The sequence below is a fragment of the Periophthalmus magnuspinnatus genome, chromosome 6 (assembly GCF_009829125.3).
Source record: "Periophthalmus magnuspinnatus isolate fPerMag1 chromosome 6, fPerMag1.2.pri, whole genome shotgun sequence".
Lineage (NCBI taxonomy): Eukaryota > Metazoa > Chordata > Actinopteri > Gobiiformes > Gobiidae > Periophthalmus > Periophthalmus magnuspinnatus.
The window spans coordinates 5946371-5962938 of NC_047131.1; the positions used below are offsets into that span (position 1 = coordinate 5946371).

Sequence of the window (16568 nt, forward strand, 5' to 3'; positions counted from 1 at the left end):
AATATCCAATCCCCCTTTCACATATTTTAATATTTATAGTCTACCCAGGTAATATTTTTCAGTCTTGGGTAAAAATCAGGTTTATATGTATTAAAATTTCACCTACTTTTACCACCTGTTACTAACTTTTCTGTTGCAACATTCCCACTATGAAACTAATGAAGTTTTACCTGTTTTCTCTTTAGGATTGGAAGGACCACCAGCTCACGTGCACTGGAGCTGTTCAAGACGAGGACCAAATCCCGTCTTTGACCATGGACAAAGTCAAGTGAAAAAATATGTAAAAAATGTGAATATCAGTGTTTTACTCAGTACAAGCAACTACTGCAGTTTTCACAAAATAAGCATCAAGGGACATTTTATAAAGCTGTGATTTCCAAATACATACTGGGACCCAAAATGTGGCATTGCTATGAGCCCAATCCAATGAAACATACTGGATTGGATTCTTGGTTAAAGATGCACTATATAACTTTTTTGGTGGGGAGCCTGGTTCCTGCTAGTCTCCATGGAGATGTAATTGCTTTGACTGAAATGTCAGTATGACATTAAGACCCTCCAGACCCTCCTTCACAAAAGTTACATAATTCAGCTTTAATGAGTTTAAGAGATCAGGAGTATAACCCACAACCTCACAAATATCTTGTCATTTCAAGCAAACAATTATTTATATTTTACCTTTTTTACTTTATGTCTAAAGATAGTTGCGTAGTCCAATATGTAAATGTTTGTACAGCATAACCTACTTTTTGTAATAAAAGAGTTTCTTTTAAAAACATTCATTATTGTGTGTTTTTTTTCTTATCATGGATGAAAATATTCTGCTCATGAGATGGGTTGATTTGTATACCAGTGTTAACACATCAGTCAATTAGGGCTGTAGTCGATCGATCAATTAATCAGTTGATGGTGTCCAAACCAAAATTTTGGATTAGTGGACTAATCACTTGGATATATTATGTGGGATAACGACAGTTGGTATCTTATAAACCCTGCAGAACCTTAGATTGTCAACAATTTTCTTGTGTTCAAAACTGGTGCAACACCGTTCTGTCACTGTGCTTCACTTTACTCCACACCACCTAATAAAGTTAAATATGCACCAACCATCAGCTTTTTCAAAAGCCACATTTTTGTTTGCACTTGTGTATCAGTCTTTTCCTCAGATGTCTGTATTTCTCTGTGCGTTCAATAAGCTGTTCATCTTTTTGTGGTGAAAGTGGTAGGAACTGTGCTCTATAAATAAATGTTCTTGGAAAGGAGAAGTTGGTGAGTGAGTTAGCTGAAGATTTGGTATTTTTGGTATTTATATGTAAAAAGGGAAATCAAACTCATGTTTCACAAGTTTAAAGTCTATATATACATTCATAAAGAGCTGTTTTTGCATGAACGCCCTTTGTGCAGTTGTAGTCTTGTGAGTGCAGTTTAGGTCAGATATGTATAGTTTTGAGAGCATTTGACACGCCCCTTTTTAACTACAACCCTACGATCTATAGCTTCAGGTAGAACATTCAAGCAAAAGATTAGATATGAAAACTTTTATTTGCAAAGTATTAGCTGAATATACAAAATGCATTTATTTAAATTTAACAGAACAAACGTTTGCTGTCTTCAACATTATTGTCCATATCTCCTTATAAGGTTGCGCTCACGTCCTAGAACCTGCCTGTATAACTCTACAGGAGATTCACAGTTTTGGAAAGAAATATCCAGATTTATGATCAACAAATGCTTCCAACGTTATCATTATTTGTCTGGGATTGGCTCCACCAACTTGCCATATTAATGTCATATTTTGAAGTCCTTTCAATTTACAACAATCCCATTTTTAATACTGAAAAATGGCACCAGTTTTTTTCTATTGTAAAAAAGTAACTGAACTTTGATGTTTATTTATGCTGACAGAGAAGATGTTGAACCTTGTGCCAGTTTTTGTTTCATGTGGACAGGCCTAGTGATTACACAGATATTAACCACAAACCAGGTCAACACATTTGCAATTTGACAGTTAAACAGTGAATTCCACCAAAGAATTCTGACCTGTCTCCAGCTCCATTTTAACCTATAGAGATTATACAGTGTTGTGATGCCACGTGAACGCAACCTATCTGCTTTTTCCTGTTCACAAAGTCCATGTACAGGGGCAGTTCATGTGTAGACTGAGGCGCAGCATCGGCGCAGACACTTTTTGAAGTAGTTTCGGAATTCTGTGTTGAAAACTGTGTAGATGACCGGATTGAGCGCGCTGTTGACATATCCAAGCCATGTCACCACGCTCATGAGCACCGGCGGGATGTGGCAATCCTGGCATCGAGCCCTTAGAGTGTGGAGAACGAAAAACGGAGTCCAGCAAAACAGGAAACAACCTACAGGAGACACAGAGGGACAATATAAGTCAATACACTTTATGTCTATATCACATTTTACAAACAAAGGCCATTTCCAGACGGCTGAACATACACCTCCACTCAAGAGTTTGGACGCACTTATTACATTTTAGATTCTTTAAAATGGCCATCCTTTGCTTTGACACATGCACTTTTGCCAACAGCTGTTAAGTGAAAACCATTTCAGGTGAATTCATCATGAAGATCATTGAGAGAAGGCCAAGGCTTTGCAGCTGTCGACAAATATAAAACATATTTAGAGTTATTTAACCTTGCTATTTCTATATAATTCCATACATCTACAGCTTCATGTTTGCTGTCTTCAGTATGTGTATCTACAATGCAGAAAGTAGTAAATGTAAAGAGAAAACACTGAATGAGAAGGCGAGTCCAAACATTTGACTGGTAGTGTAATAAAACCTAAATGAAAACATAAAATGAACACAAATATTACAACAATAAAAAACAACAGAGTGCAACATAAAATGGATAAACAGGCATAAATAAATAAAAGCAATAAAAGACAATAGAGGACCTCACGACTTACGCAGTGTTGAAACCAAGAGAATAAAAGTGGGTCTTAAAGACAACGCATCATCATGGATTTCAGGGATGTCATTTGGCTGCCAGATTAATTGTAATTTCAAGGTTCACACATGGCCAGGATATATATTGAATTAACATAATGTCCTCACAAGTAACAAAATATCCTGTCTTATAATTCTGTTAACCCCTGTAATTCAGACCAGATGTTGTAGTACCAAACTACAAATTACAAATTATACTTCTCCAAGTACTTTTCAGACACCACACTTTTACTACAACTTGGGTAATATATTTTACAGCGTAACAGTACTTTTGAGTTTTATTTACTCTTCCCACTGTCCCAAGAATTATGTTGACAATATGAAATTTGTGTTTCCACTCCTTCAGATATGATTTAGTTTTCACATTATTGTAGTCTGTCCTTTGATAATACCAGATTTTGTACTTGTACTTGAGTAACATTTTTACTTTGTACTCTTACTTGAGGGGGCGGAGCACTGCAAGATGACTCAAACATGTACGAATCACTCAAAATACCTCTCTGAGTAAGCTAACAATTATGAAAAATAGGGAAAAAATATCTGATTGTGATTTTTCTGACAAGCATTGCAATTAGATTTGATCATTTATGTTTTAAAAATAGGACTCTGTGCAAAGTTAACAATTTAAAAGCTTCCAGTTCAGTGTGTCAGTTCAGTTTTGGGGTCACTTTACTCTCCTCTGTTCCCCCTGTTAATAGTTTACCTGACTCCATTCTCTCAGGTGAGCCAGAACCGCAAAGGCTCATAGGAAATCTCCTCCCATGTGATGTCATGATTGGATTTAGATTAGCTGCATCAGATTAGAGGTGTGTGCTAAAGGGAAGCGCTTCTGCGCATTAGGCCAGACGCGGGGCTAAATATAGGGGCCGTGTGCTGCCACTGACCCCAGGCAGAGGGGCCTCTCCTGGGCACGCAGCAGGAGAGCCTCAGCCTGTCTGGAGGTGCTCTGGATCAAATGAACAAGGTCAATGTCTCAACAGATTCAAGCACCTGATATTTGCATCTAGGACAGAAAAGTTTATGTTTTAAAGTCAATTTGAAAAAAACATAATGAATAAATATTAACTGTTAAATTGATACAATAATCACATCTGTTACAGAAAGTGTTTGTAGAAGTCTTAACCACAGTCTTAACAGTTTTTTTCCACAAAAAAAAAGACAGGATATTTTGATTCTTGTTCGATTTTTATTTTTAAAAGGCCAGTCACGATAATAAAATTTGAAATTCGATATATTGCTGAAATAAATATAGATGATAAATGATAATATTGAAACAAATTTATGCCCCTGACACAACCCAAGAGGAGATTTAAAACCGCAAAAACTATTCTAAAACTACAATATTGTTAAAAACATAAGCTGCAATAAATAAACAGCAGAAGGAAATGCTTAGTACTTAAGTTTGCATCTATAATGAATCATACAAGTTATTTACTCAACCTTTTAAAGCTTAAATCTTGTTATATGACCAAAAAATAACCAAACATTTTGAAGTAGTGCAATAAAAATGTACACACAATAAATACTGACTCCCAAAAATATTGTCCTAGCTTTCATATACTGAACAATAAGTCAATATAGTGATTATCGTGACAGGCCTATTTTTCAACCCCAGTGTTTAAGGTGCATGTCCTTTTCTGGTGAGGGGCCTGCCACATGCTTGTCTCCATGGAGATGTAATTGCATGCATTCCCTGGAACGTGCCATATACATTCCAGTAAAAGTTATGCAGATCACATCACAACATTCCAAATGTTTTAAATTACAATATTATGTGTGTGTCAATGGAGAGTGTTGACTTTCTTGTGTAAAAGCTCAAAACACATCTAAAATGTGAAAGAGCCACTACAGCTTAAAAACAAATATAAACGTCTACAATTCTGCTAAATATTTAGTTTGTACCTGGCATCTACAACAAGAAAATCAAGTCAATAGTGAAACAAACCAGTGAACAGGTAAACAACAGGGACACTGCAGACACACATTTATCACTCATACAGAGTTTGGGATCAGACAAACTTGAAATGAACTTTGCTCATCTTAAGTAACATGTTTCTGTACTTGAGTAATGTTTTTACTTTGTTTCTGAACTGAATCTTATTTGTAATATGCATAAAAAAGCTCACATGCCAAATTGCCAAATTGCTCGACCCGACTACATCTACAACCTTGAGGGTAAAGTACAGTAACATAATGAATGGTTTGTTATGGTTGAGTGCTGTGGTATTCTGGGTAAAGGGAATGTGGGCCAAAGGTCACACCTGTTCGACCTGGATTTAAAGGTCCCTTTTTACACAAAATGACTCCTGTTAGAAGACTGTTACCTCATCAAAAACATACCTGGAGTTGGGTTTTGTTTCATTCACACATGTTTGAGTAACACTTTATTATTAGTCTGTCTACATCTCCAAAGCTCAAAACACTCTGTTCCACCTTGTGATGTCATGTAGTGGTAGATTTCACATTAACAGCTCCTTTTACCTTTAGTTCAATAGAAACTGGCAATTCCAGGGCTGAAATTATCCAAATAGTTCTAGTGAAGGTGTGTGGAGTTTAACAACACAGTGGAGCACTCCCTGTATTACCACATGACATCACAAGGTGGAACAGAGAATCAGTTTGAGAGAGAACTCAGCCTAAATATGCAGGTTTGTGTGTTAAACATGTGTGAATGAAACAAAATACAACTCCAGGTCTGTTTGTGATGAGGAAACATATATCAGAAAATAGTGTCCATTCAAACAAAAGGAGATTTATGTGACGTCAGAGCAGTTTTAAAATGAGGCGTAACCTAGAGCAGGTCAGAAATCTAACTTGGCATTTAAATTTTAAGTAATTTTTGTAAAATGAGTTGTTTACTTGGAAATTACCTCTTCATGACATCACAAGGTGGAATAGAGTATTTTGAGCTTTTGAGATGCAGAGAGACTCATAATAAAGACATAGTTAAACATGTGTGAATGAAACAAAACCCAACTCCAGGTGTGTTTTGATGAGGTAACAGCATTAAAACATGGCTTACAGCTCACAAGAGTAAATTTAGTCTAATATAGGACCACCAATCTTTTTCAAGATCTGGATATGAGTCCCCCGGGTGCTGCTGTGGTCCTCCCCCAGTCATTGAAGGATGAGTCACAGAGGTGGGTCGAGTAGCCAATTAGAGCCAATAAAAGTACTTACTTCAGTACATTTAGTGGTTACTTGAGTAGTTATTTCAAAATAATATTATTTAAGTAGAAGTACAGAGTAGTGGTCCAAGAAGTTGCTCACTTAAGAGTAAAAAAAGTATTCAGGGAAACTGCTACTCAATTGTAGGAGCAACTGTCTGGAAACATTAAATAATGCACAAAATCTGGTATTTAGGACAGACAACAAAAACAAGAAAAACAAAATTGTGTCGCAAGTGGCGGTTCAAGAAACACAAATCTTCAAATCATGAGAGTACTGCTACACTGTAAAATATATTACTCAAGTTGGAGTAAAAGTATGCAGTATAAAAGTTAAACTAGTACTGAGAAGAACATATGTTTTTTAAAGTTACTCAAGTAAATGTAACTATCCACTTCTGGTCACTAGGGTTGTCAAAAGTATCGCATATCAGATACTAATGGATACTAAAACTAGCATCAAAACTAGAATACTCATTTGAGCAAATATCAATACTAAAAAGTCATATTCAGAGGACAGAAATGACCCTTTCCTGAATATCTTTAGACTGATGTTGAGCTGTATCAGACACATAGACTAGTATGGACCACAAAGCAACCTACCTGGACCACTGAAGGACTACACAGATATAGGTACACATGGGAATATAAAAGAAAATACTACCATTTAATGTTGAAAATCGCATTGTATAGTCTAAAGAAAGAGTGTTTTTATTATCATCCTGGTATCGGAATCGGTATTGATTATTGAGACTATTCCTTAGTATTAAAATCAAGTTTGAAATTTTCGTATCAACACACACAGTGACGACACTACTGGTCACATACAGACGACCAAGTCCACACAAAAACTCACTCACCTACTACGACTGGCAGCACCTTCATGGCCTTCCTCTCTCTATTGTTGATTTTCGCTCTCTTCCTTCGCCTTGGATCCGTGTCAAATTTGATTTCCGCCAGACTCACGGCTCTCATGCGGCCGTCCGGGAACTCTGAGGGGGTCGGCACTTTGTCCGCTGGTTCTTCCACAGTCTCAGTCATTTCCCTCTCAATTATCGGGGGCAAAAGTGGTGGCAATGATGCGAGCGGGGGCAAAGAAGCAGCTGCCTCCTGGAGTTTCCTACAGGCTTGGATACTGTTCCGTAATTTGGCTTTCCTCGCCTCTTCCCATCGCCTTAAACCTCGAAACATGGCAAAATAAAGTAGTAGCATAATGGGACAGGGGATGAAGAAGGAGCAGACAGAGGAGTAGAGGACATAATCGTCGTTTTCCAGTTTGCATTCGCCCGGGTCGCGATTGGGAACGTCATTGAGTCCGAAAATGATCGGAGAGGCCACAGCCAAAGCCAGTATCCAGGTGGCGGAAAGGAGCACACACTGGCGCATGTCCACGTGTTTGCGGTTGTAGTTGAAAGGGATGGAGACTGCAATGAATCTGTGGGAAAATTAAAAGAACAAATATTCAAAAATCTGTCTGGAATGGTTTGGTTTTGTCAGATTTGAGATGGTTCAGTTCTGTTTAAGCATCAGTTTAATCCTGGTTTAGTCTTATGTGAGGGTAAGTATTTCCAACCTGTTGTTTGACTCTTGGCATTGACAAGGAAAATAGATATTGGTTGCCTGAGCAGCCAGTCCCGTCTATTGGTGGGTTTCAGTTTTTAGGATGTGATGAAGTCATACAACCAGCTGGGGGCAAGAGCAATTTTCCCTGTTGATTACATTGTACTTTGCCATGAAATATCCAAAAGGTAAACACAGAAATGTTGAACTTGGTCATTTCTATTAGTGACTAGACCCTGGCCCCATCTGTAGTAAATAATATTGTACTATAGAATGTTGTGATGTTATCTGACCCCCAGTAGTATCTAGTTTGAAACCAGAAGGGTCTGTAATGTGACCATGGAGCGTGAAAAACCTCCGTCCTAACTTGAGACAGTCCAACCACTACTACTTATTTGTATTACATGTCCCTCAAATGCGGACGGCACCTCCTCTCGAAAATTCTCATGTCAAAATAATACCAAAATATATCACTTCTTCTGCCTGACATAAATAAGAGTTTAGCAAAAAAGCTGCACTGTTTCCCAATCTTCTAATTTTCCATTGACCCTGAAAGGACCCTGCTTCTCTCTGATTGGTTAGGTCACCTGTCAATCACGCTTTTCTGCAATCGGGGAGACAGGGCACGGTTCCTGACCCACACGTCTTTGTAAAAGCATGTAGTTTTGCCAGGATAATAGGATAAAAATATAAAGATTGTCCTTTATGCTCTCTTTTATCTTATAATGTGATATCTCTCCTAAACTGCACAATCTAATAAATATTTGATCACAAAAATGTATTTAAAACCTGTCCATCTTTACAAGACTTATTTAGATCATTTCAGTGCTCAAATCATGCAGACAAAATGCATGTCATGTATCTTGCTTGTAACTTCAACACTAAAGGTTTTTTCCCATATATTCGTGGGATTGATTTCCTGTTGCATGCATTGTTTTGAGGACCTTTATGTGTATATGCTGTATTAACATCTATGACCAAAACTGTCTTGGAGTAAATTAAAAAAATACTAAAGGCTTTTTATAATCCATCTGTATTAAATCTTCAATGTCTTTCTGACTGGCTCCAGTAGAGTAAGACTCAAATCTAGATATTGCCAGATTTTTGTCCCATTCTTTTCCCTGCAGACCTCTCAAATCCATTAACAACTCCCCGGTTCATGGCTCCCATAGGAAACACATAGGACGACTAATTGATGAGACCATCAGCTAATGTCCTGTTAAACAAAGTGGGTTTCTTATCTCATATACTGTACTTGATGTGCTCCTCTTGGATGATATGACTTTTATAATGTAATAATGATGAATTGCCCCCACTTTCATTCATATCATTTAGTCCTGGTTTAGTCCTGTTTTTTTATATTCTTTACTTTAGATTGGTTGGCCTATTGTAATCCTGGTTCAGCCTTGGTCCAGTCTTGGTTTAGGCCTGGTTTAGTTTGGATTTAGTTTGGTTAGTTCTAGTTTAATCCTGATTAGGGTTGTATACTGTTTAGAGGACCCCCTCAAAAAAAGAGATGACGTATCTAAAGGGGCAATCCTTAATAAAATATAAATATCAAATATAAAAAATACTGGTACCGAAAAACAATCAGTACCAGAAAGGCTCCATTGTTAGGAGCCTGTGATCAATATGAGCATTCATGGTCACATTTAGTTGTTTGATTTTCAACAAAAAAGTTGAAAAACTGTTGTGACTGCAATGTTACTTAAGAGGGACTAGCTCACCTGTAAGTCAGTTCTTTATGGTCAGATTGTATTAAAATAAAGCTCAGATTCAGTCTAACACAACCTCAAACAGAGCAGATCTTTTAGTTAGCATCACACCCTCAGGGAATGTTTATAACATCAGCAGCTCAACATCAGTATCAATAGAAGGTTAAATGATAGTCAATGTAATTTATGAGGACTACAATCTCTTATTTATTATTATAGATAATTATAAGTACATAAAAAGACATATTCAGGTACTGGTACTAAAAAACAACCCTTATTCAAAATTGAAAGGCACTTAAGTACTAGTCTTGATTCAGTCTTGATTTAGTCCTGGTTTAGATCTGGTTTAGTCTTGATTTAATCCTGGTTTAGATCTGGGGGTCATGACCTGCTTTACTTCTGTTTTATACCCTGGTTTGGACTTGTTTGACCTTGTTTTGCCCCAGGTTTAATTTAGACCTGGTTTAGCCCCAGATCAGCAAATGTTTCACTCTGGTTTAGCCTTGACCCACAATGTGCTTCTCAAATGATCCTGTAACCTTCCCGTCTGAGGGCAGGAGCTTATCGAGGATGCCATTGTCACCCACTCTGCCCTTTCCTTTCCCAAACAAGAACTTATATAAATCATGCTCATAAACCCTCTATATTTGTAATCATTTATCTCTGTAACCTCAGCCCTAAAGGTCATTCTTCACCGGTGTAATGACAGAAAAATCACCCAGTATCACCTGATTTACTTCATGTTTGCCCCTAGATGTGACAGCAGTGAGTGATGGGTATTCCCTGCACTGCTCTATTCAATCACATCTGTCTCTGTATTAAACATAAATCTGCTGGGGATGCCTAATTCATGGATAAGGACAGGATAATAACAGTTTAAAAGTCTCAAATAGCATCGTGGGTTTAGCTAAGTTGAAACCTATAAGTTCAATATTTTTATACTCTGATTCAGGTAATTTAGTCTTGGATTAGTTCTCAAACAGGACTTTATGTTTACAGTATAGTCTTGGTTTAGACCTGGTTTATTGCAGGTTTTGTCCTCTAATCCTAGTGCAGTCCTGGTTTGTCTCTGGTGTAGTACTAGTTTAAAGAAGACCTATTATGCTAGGGTCTGCTATATAGTTATAATTTATGACTCATGGAGCATAATGTTATAATTTGCACATTTTAAATCTCAATATTGATCTAAAACGGCTTAATAAAAGAAACAAGTCCGCTGACATGAGAGCTGACGATGCCGTAAACATCATCACAACAAATAGCCGTGTAGCTGTCGGCATCTACTAAGTATAGCTGCGGTTCACACTAGCGAGTAGAAGACTTTTTTTTCCCATGTGTACCAAAATGACTTCGCGACGCTGCCGAAAAATTTAAGTACAGAGCAGTGAGTGTGTGACTGTAAAAACGGGGATTGATCGGCAAAATGGTAGCTCAAACGTGCATAAATCACTCCAAATACAACTTTGAGATGGGAAGTGAGAAGGGAAACAACTACAGCATGATGAAAAGCTCTGTCAATTGTACATAATAGGTCTGCTTCAAAGGAAACCTATTGTGCTTCTGTCTGCGATATAGTTATAACATATGACATCATTTAATTCAAAAGTTTTACATTTACAGTTACATTTCTTCCTCTAGACTCTGCTCCAAACCACATGCTTTTACTGACAGTGGATTTATGAAAATGTGCTATACAAATACTTTTGACCTTCACCTAAAATGTGATAAAAGGTCTGTTTTAGTGTTTGTTTAGTCTTTGTTTAGTCCTAGTTTAGTCCTGGTTTAGCCCTGGTTTAACCCTGATTTAGTCCTTGTTTAGCCCTGGTCCAGTCCTGGTTCAGTCCTGGTTCAAACCTGTCTATGCTGATGGCGCAGAGGTTAAAGATGGAGGCGGTACACAGCATCACGTCCATGGTCATGAGACAGTCACACACAGTCGTGTTCAAAGTCCAGACGCCGTCCTCAAACTGCAGCAAACAAACACAGGACAATTATGAATAATTAAGCAGAAATTAAATGACATTCCTGTTAGTGGTCAAAGACAACACATTCTGCTTCTGAGCTTCTGAGGACCAAAAAGTTGATATAATTGACTCTAAATATCAGAAGGGATTTGCATACCACAGTTTGAGAAGCACTGACATACATAGTTCATTAATTTACATTTTGTTCATTGTAAATTACAATATTGAACAAAAGCAATCAATAAAAATAAGTCTATTGGTGTCCTGTTCAATATGGAAGAACTGATTCTCTGCTGTTTTACCCGTTTTTCATTTTTGAAGAAATATATATGACCGAGAGTCAAGATTCACTCATGGAGCTGCAGAGGCTGCACTGGCACTGACTAATGATTGGTTGCAGGTGCTGATAGTGATGATACAGATCAGAGAGAGGCAATTTAAGTTTAAACTAACTGCATTTCATCATTAAAACTGGCAACCCAAATGAGACCCTCATAGAGGTTCATTGCTATAATATAAATAATTTAATTTCCAATGTTTTTGTAACTAACAATAAATCATCATTACATTTGTTATCAGGACGCTATATCAAGTTTGTGAAACTGAAACTCAAACTGTTACAATGTGTATCAAAAGCGGATGTAATTACCATGGACAAAAATGTGTGAAATGTCTTTATCTGACCTCCGCCTCCTACATGTTTGGGGTTTTTTTGTCTTTGAGGGGCCTCAATGTGAACTTTGAACCATGGACAGATTCCTCCACTGTCCTGATTCATTAAGGGACAAATATTCACTCATTTATAGTGTGGTCAGTGGAGCGAACTTTAATGACTGTTTTGGGTGAAAGGTTCACAGACAGAAGCAAAGACGGGGCTGGGTTTGAGCTGTGAAGGAAACAAACAAAAGGCCCATAATAAATACATCAGGAGAGAACAACAGAAAAACATGTGCTTATAGTTTATAGTTGTGTATATGGAGGCAGAGCTCAGCTGATAATACAACTGAAACATAGTTTTGAAGATATGCAAAATTTGAATATTGAGTATATTGTTTAAAATAAGTGATGATTATAGATGATAAGCTGATTAAGAATGAAATGGGGAAAAATATCTAAATAAGTATTTAAGGACATTTACAATAAATTAATACTTAAAACTCAACTAATACCTTTAACGACATGTTTTAGCACAATTCTGTTTGTAGGATTACTCAAAAAAAAAATATAATAATAATAATATTATATATATATATATTCATATTTGCTGCCCACCCCTTCTCAATCTGGGATGGGTCTTGATAAAAGTGATTGGAAAATGTGGAACATCATGACGATTATTTGAATCTAATTGGTTGAAGCGTCACAACAGCGGAACAAGACGAAAATTCATCAAACATTTGTTACATCAAGTTGAGAGAAAACCACAGACATCTCCCCTGTCCACAAATGCAAACGTTCTGCATGTTTTTTTTCACAAAAAATAATAGTCAGGATTGACACTAAAATAAGCTGAAGCTCGTCTGTCAGCGTCGCCGTGTTTGTTCTGGTCGCTCGGGCACTCGGCCTTTGGCCTCCGCACAAACAATGCTGCTCTGTGATTGGTCCACCAACTCGATTACCTTACAGGGGGGGCATGCCGAGATGGATTCTCGTGAGTTTGTGAACTCACAAACATCGCGAGAATCCATCTTGCTGTGCAAGCTTAACCATTATGGGGGTAGCATGCACTAGTTTAAGTTGTTTTGTCAATGCTGTTGTATTATGCACAGCAAAAAAAATGCTTTGCCTGGAACATTCCACATTATAGCATTAAATTGATTTATCTTGCTTCAGTTATAAACAAACATGCATTTTTACAATGAGGTCAACATTTTTATGGTTTTGTGTCTATGTTGCTATTGTAGCTCAGGATAGTTTGATGAAAATGTCTATCAATTATTTATTATTAATAAGTTTCCAAGACTGCTCCCGCCCCCCTGAGGTGTGGAGCAGGTGTTATGTTGAGGGGGCGTGGCCTATTTAGAAGGTCAATGGCAGTTCAAACACACACTAACGAGCTAACAGCAACTTTCACTGACAACCTGAGGCCTCAACAAAACAGAGCAGAGCTGGACATGTGTCTGTTCTCATCTTAGAAATTTGGGAAATAAATAATTGAGATGGTTGTTACATGTACAGAGGGAGAGATGATGAATATATAGTACAGAGTGAGTATTTGGGTGGAAGGCTGCTGTTATTAGGCAGATTAATTATGGCAATAATTAATATGGCAGCTCTAAAGGCCAATGTTGCAAAAACATACCTGGAGTTTAGTTTTGATCCATTCACACATGTTTATCACACAAACCCTGCACATTTAGGCTGAGTTCTTCTCTCAAACTGAAAACACTCAGTTCCACCTTGTGATGTCATGTGGTAATACAGGAAGTGCTCCACTGTGTTTTTAAACTCCACACACCTTCACTAGAATCATTTGGATGATTTCAGCCCTTTTCTGTGTAGACTCTGCACACCTGACTGGGCGACAGGTGCGTAGGAGGAGAAGCACTTGGTCTGAAAGGTTAAGGAAACTCCTGCATACTGTCTTACTCTTGATTCAATTTTATTCTTACAACGTTTTGGTTGGGTGATTTCAGCCCTGGAATTGCCAGTCTCTACTGAACTAAAGGTAAAAGGAGCTGTTTACTTGAAAACTACCACTACATGACATCACAAGGTGGAACAGAGCATTTTGAGCTTTGCAGATGTAATGAATTGTCACTGAAACAAAATACAACTCCTCGTCTGTTTTTGAGGAGGTAACAACATTATAACATGGCTTAAAGCTCAAAAGAGTCCTTTAAAATATTGTAATATGAAATTTGTTTAAATGAGAAAAGGTGCAGTAGGTTGTTCTAGCAACTTTCAAAAGGAAAAATAACTTAAATGAAAATATATTATATATAATATATATAAGATACTGCCATGGAGGAATGCTTCTTCACTGCATCAGCTTCGCTGGACAAATCAAATATTTGGTTTTCCTCTTGCCTCCTATTCCCACTCTTCCCTCTGTACATTTCCAAACCATTTCATTTTGGAAACCCAAAAACACCGCGGTAATGTGGTGACATCATTCCAATACAATTAGACAACTATGTTCCAGGTGTGCCGTCGTGCTTAATTACCGGTTCTGTGATATCTAAACAGAAATTAGTGTTTTGAGACTTTCCCTCTCTCCTGAGCGTGACTTTAGACCCTGTAATAGCATCAGTGACCTGCAGTTCACAAACTGAAAGTTGTGCTACAGGTGGTCTATCCCCTCGTGGCCTTTGGTCGGGTTTAAGCGCCTTATTTACAGCGGCACGCGCACTCACCTCTGAATACACAAACAGCGGCAGCACGAGCACCGCGAGCATCAGGTCCGCCACCGCGAGGCTCACGATGAAGTAGTTGGTGGTGGTCTTGAGCGCGCGCTCAGTGAACACGCTCAGGCACACGAGCACGTTCCCGCAGATGATCACAATGATGAGCAGAATCCCAAACACGAGCGCGGGCACATTGTGGCTGCCCACCGTGCGCTCCAAGTCCGCATCTGCGCCCTCTCCCACGGTCCCGTTAACCACCATCTCCACCGCGGCTCCTCCGCCTCGTCACCCTCATCAGGCCCGCTCCCAGTCCGTCTCCAGTGCCGCCATGGCGTCGGTCACTTCCCGGGACACAGCTTCTTGCGCTTTGGCTGTGCGTAAAAGACAAACCGAGCCAGGCGCACGCTCCAAACTCATGCAGTCATTGTAAAACAGAAATAATCTTCACAAAACAAAACTCCTTAAAACGTGTAGAAACAATGTCTTGGAGTGGAAAGTCTTCGTCCAAGTTTTGACCAGCCGCGTTAAATGCCACTGCAGCCAAATTAACCGATTAAAGCCGCTTATGAGCTGCGCGCTACGGTGTCCTTCAGAGCACCAGCGCGAGCGCCGTGTGTCCATCTGTCCGCGTGTCTGTTCACAGACTACAGCTCAAGCCCCGGAGAGAGAGAGGATCGATGCACGAAGTGAAAGAAGTAAAAAGAGACTGTACACAACTTTTCAGGTAATCAAGGCGCTATACAGAAGGGGCTTGGACCGCCCAAACGCACTGGATTTATCTACTAAATATGATTCCTATTTCAATTGGTTAATAAAAAGCTTAGGGTTTTGACATTTTTGTGATAATAACCTCACCTGCATGTCAACCTACTGCTGACTATAAGTTGCTGTGACATAGGCCTGTACATTGTATTAGTTTATTTAGATTACTGTGCAACGTGCAAGAAAAACAATGTTAAGGATCTACTTTTGCTCTTATGTAAATGTAACGTCTTGCCTCTTGTTTTGCCTAGAAAGACTCCAGCAAGTCATTCGTGTGATTCTCCAATATCCATGCCACTCAATGATAATGACTATTTAATGTTGAAACTGACTAAAGCACAGGGGAACTGTGCTTTAATGTATTATGGTCATAAATTATTTCATAAAGCGCTACCTGAGCCCTGTGGCCAATGTGTCCTTCTGTTAGACCTACTCCAGTCCCAACACGACATAAAACTCTCATCCAGCCAGCCAGTATACAGCATCCAACAATGACCCCTGGATCGTTTGCCTTTTATATTTTTAACTAAACTTTTAGATCATGTTCTGGAGCTCTAGGATTGTCCTTCACTGAAATAGTTCAAGAGATTTCTGTGGAGAAATGACAAAAATAATATTTTTGACCTAATGTTGTAAGAGTCTACTTTTATGAGGATTCTGACATCAATGCTTTGGGGCACGGCGATTCCTCACCAAGATGAAAAAAAGCAAGAACAGACAAGCAGGAGGCAGGCCATCCACCAGAAAAATTACACAGTAATAACCTTATGTTACGTTTCTTCATCAAAAACAATGATAAGAGGCAATCTGGGTGAGGACAATACACTCACTGCTGCCTGTGGCATCTACTCCCAACAGTCTCCCATCCAAGTCTAGTCCTAAATACTAGGTGTCCAAAACTATTTAAAAAGACAGAATTATGCCTAATTTAAGGACCTTGGAAAGTTTCACCAACATTTAACAAACTGCATGGGATCACAAGGTCATTCATAAACATATTTAAAGCCTCACGTTCAGCTCATTGGCCTCCAGGACTCTGCCACACTTTATCACCTTTCACTTCTCACTGCAAAACAGAA

General features: G+C 38.4%; 2 protein-coding genes across 3 annotated transcripts in view; one reads left to right on the top strand and one right to left on the bottom strand.

Moving 5' to 3' along the window:
* The window catches only part of deaf1 (DEAF1 transcription factor), an 18024-nt gene extending 14419 nt beyond the window's left edge, over positions 1–3605 (top strand). Inside the window, exons 13-14 of one of the 2 annotated variants that reach the window (XM_033968025.2) lie at positions 186–268; positions 3591–3605. In XM_033968025.2, coding sequence (XP_033823916.2) covers positions 186–268; positions 3591–3594 — 87 coding nt within the window. In that variant the 3' untranslated portion in view covers positions 3595–3605. Of the gene's footprint in view, positions 1–185; positions 726–3590 lie in introns of those variants that run through there. The other variant, XM_055222745.1, reaches the window with a different exon arrangement.
* LOC117372484 (D(4) dopamine receptor-like) lies at positions 1526–15323 on the bottom strand. Its single transcript, XM_033968299.2, has 4 exons — positions 14737–15323; positions 11271–11383; positions 7002–7576; positions 1526–2366 (listed from the first exon to the last, which is right to left on the bottom strand). The coding sequence occupies exons 1-4, from the start codon at positions 14986–14988 to the stop codon at positions 2149–2151; spliced, it is 1158 nt and encodes a 385-aa protein (XP_033824190.1). The 5' UTR covers positions 14989–15323; the 3' UTR covers positions 1526–2148.
* Positions 15324–16568: the final 1245 nt, after the last annotated feature.

Bases quoted from the DNA above. Each gene is read 5' to 3' on its own strand.
- LOC117372484 (XM_033968299.2), bottom strand. From the start codon at position 14,988: ATGGTGGTTAACGGGACCGTGGGAGAGGGCGCAGATGCGGACTTGGAG. The intron at 11,384-14,736 runs GTGAGTGCGCGT...TGTTTGCTGCAG, and splicing joins CGCTGTTTGTGTATTCAGAG to TTTGAGGACGGCGTCTGGAC. The intron at 7,577-11,270 runs GTTTGAACCAGG...ATTTTCCCACAG, and splicing joins TGCGCCATCAGCATAGACAG to ATTCATTGCAGTCTCCATCC.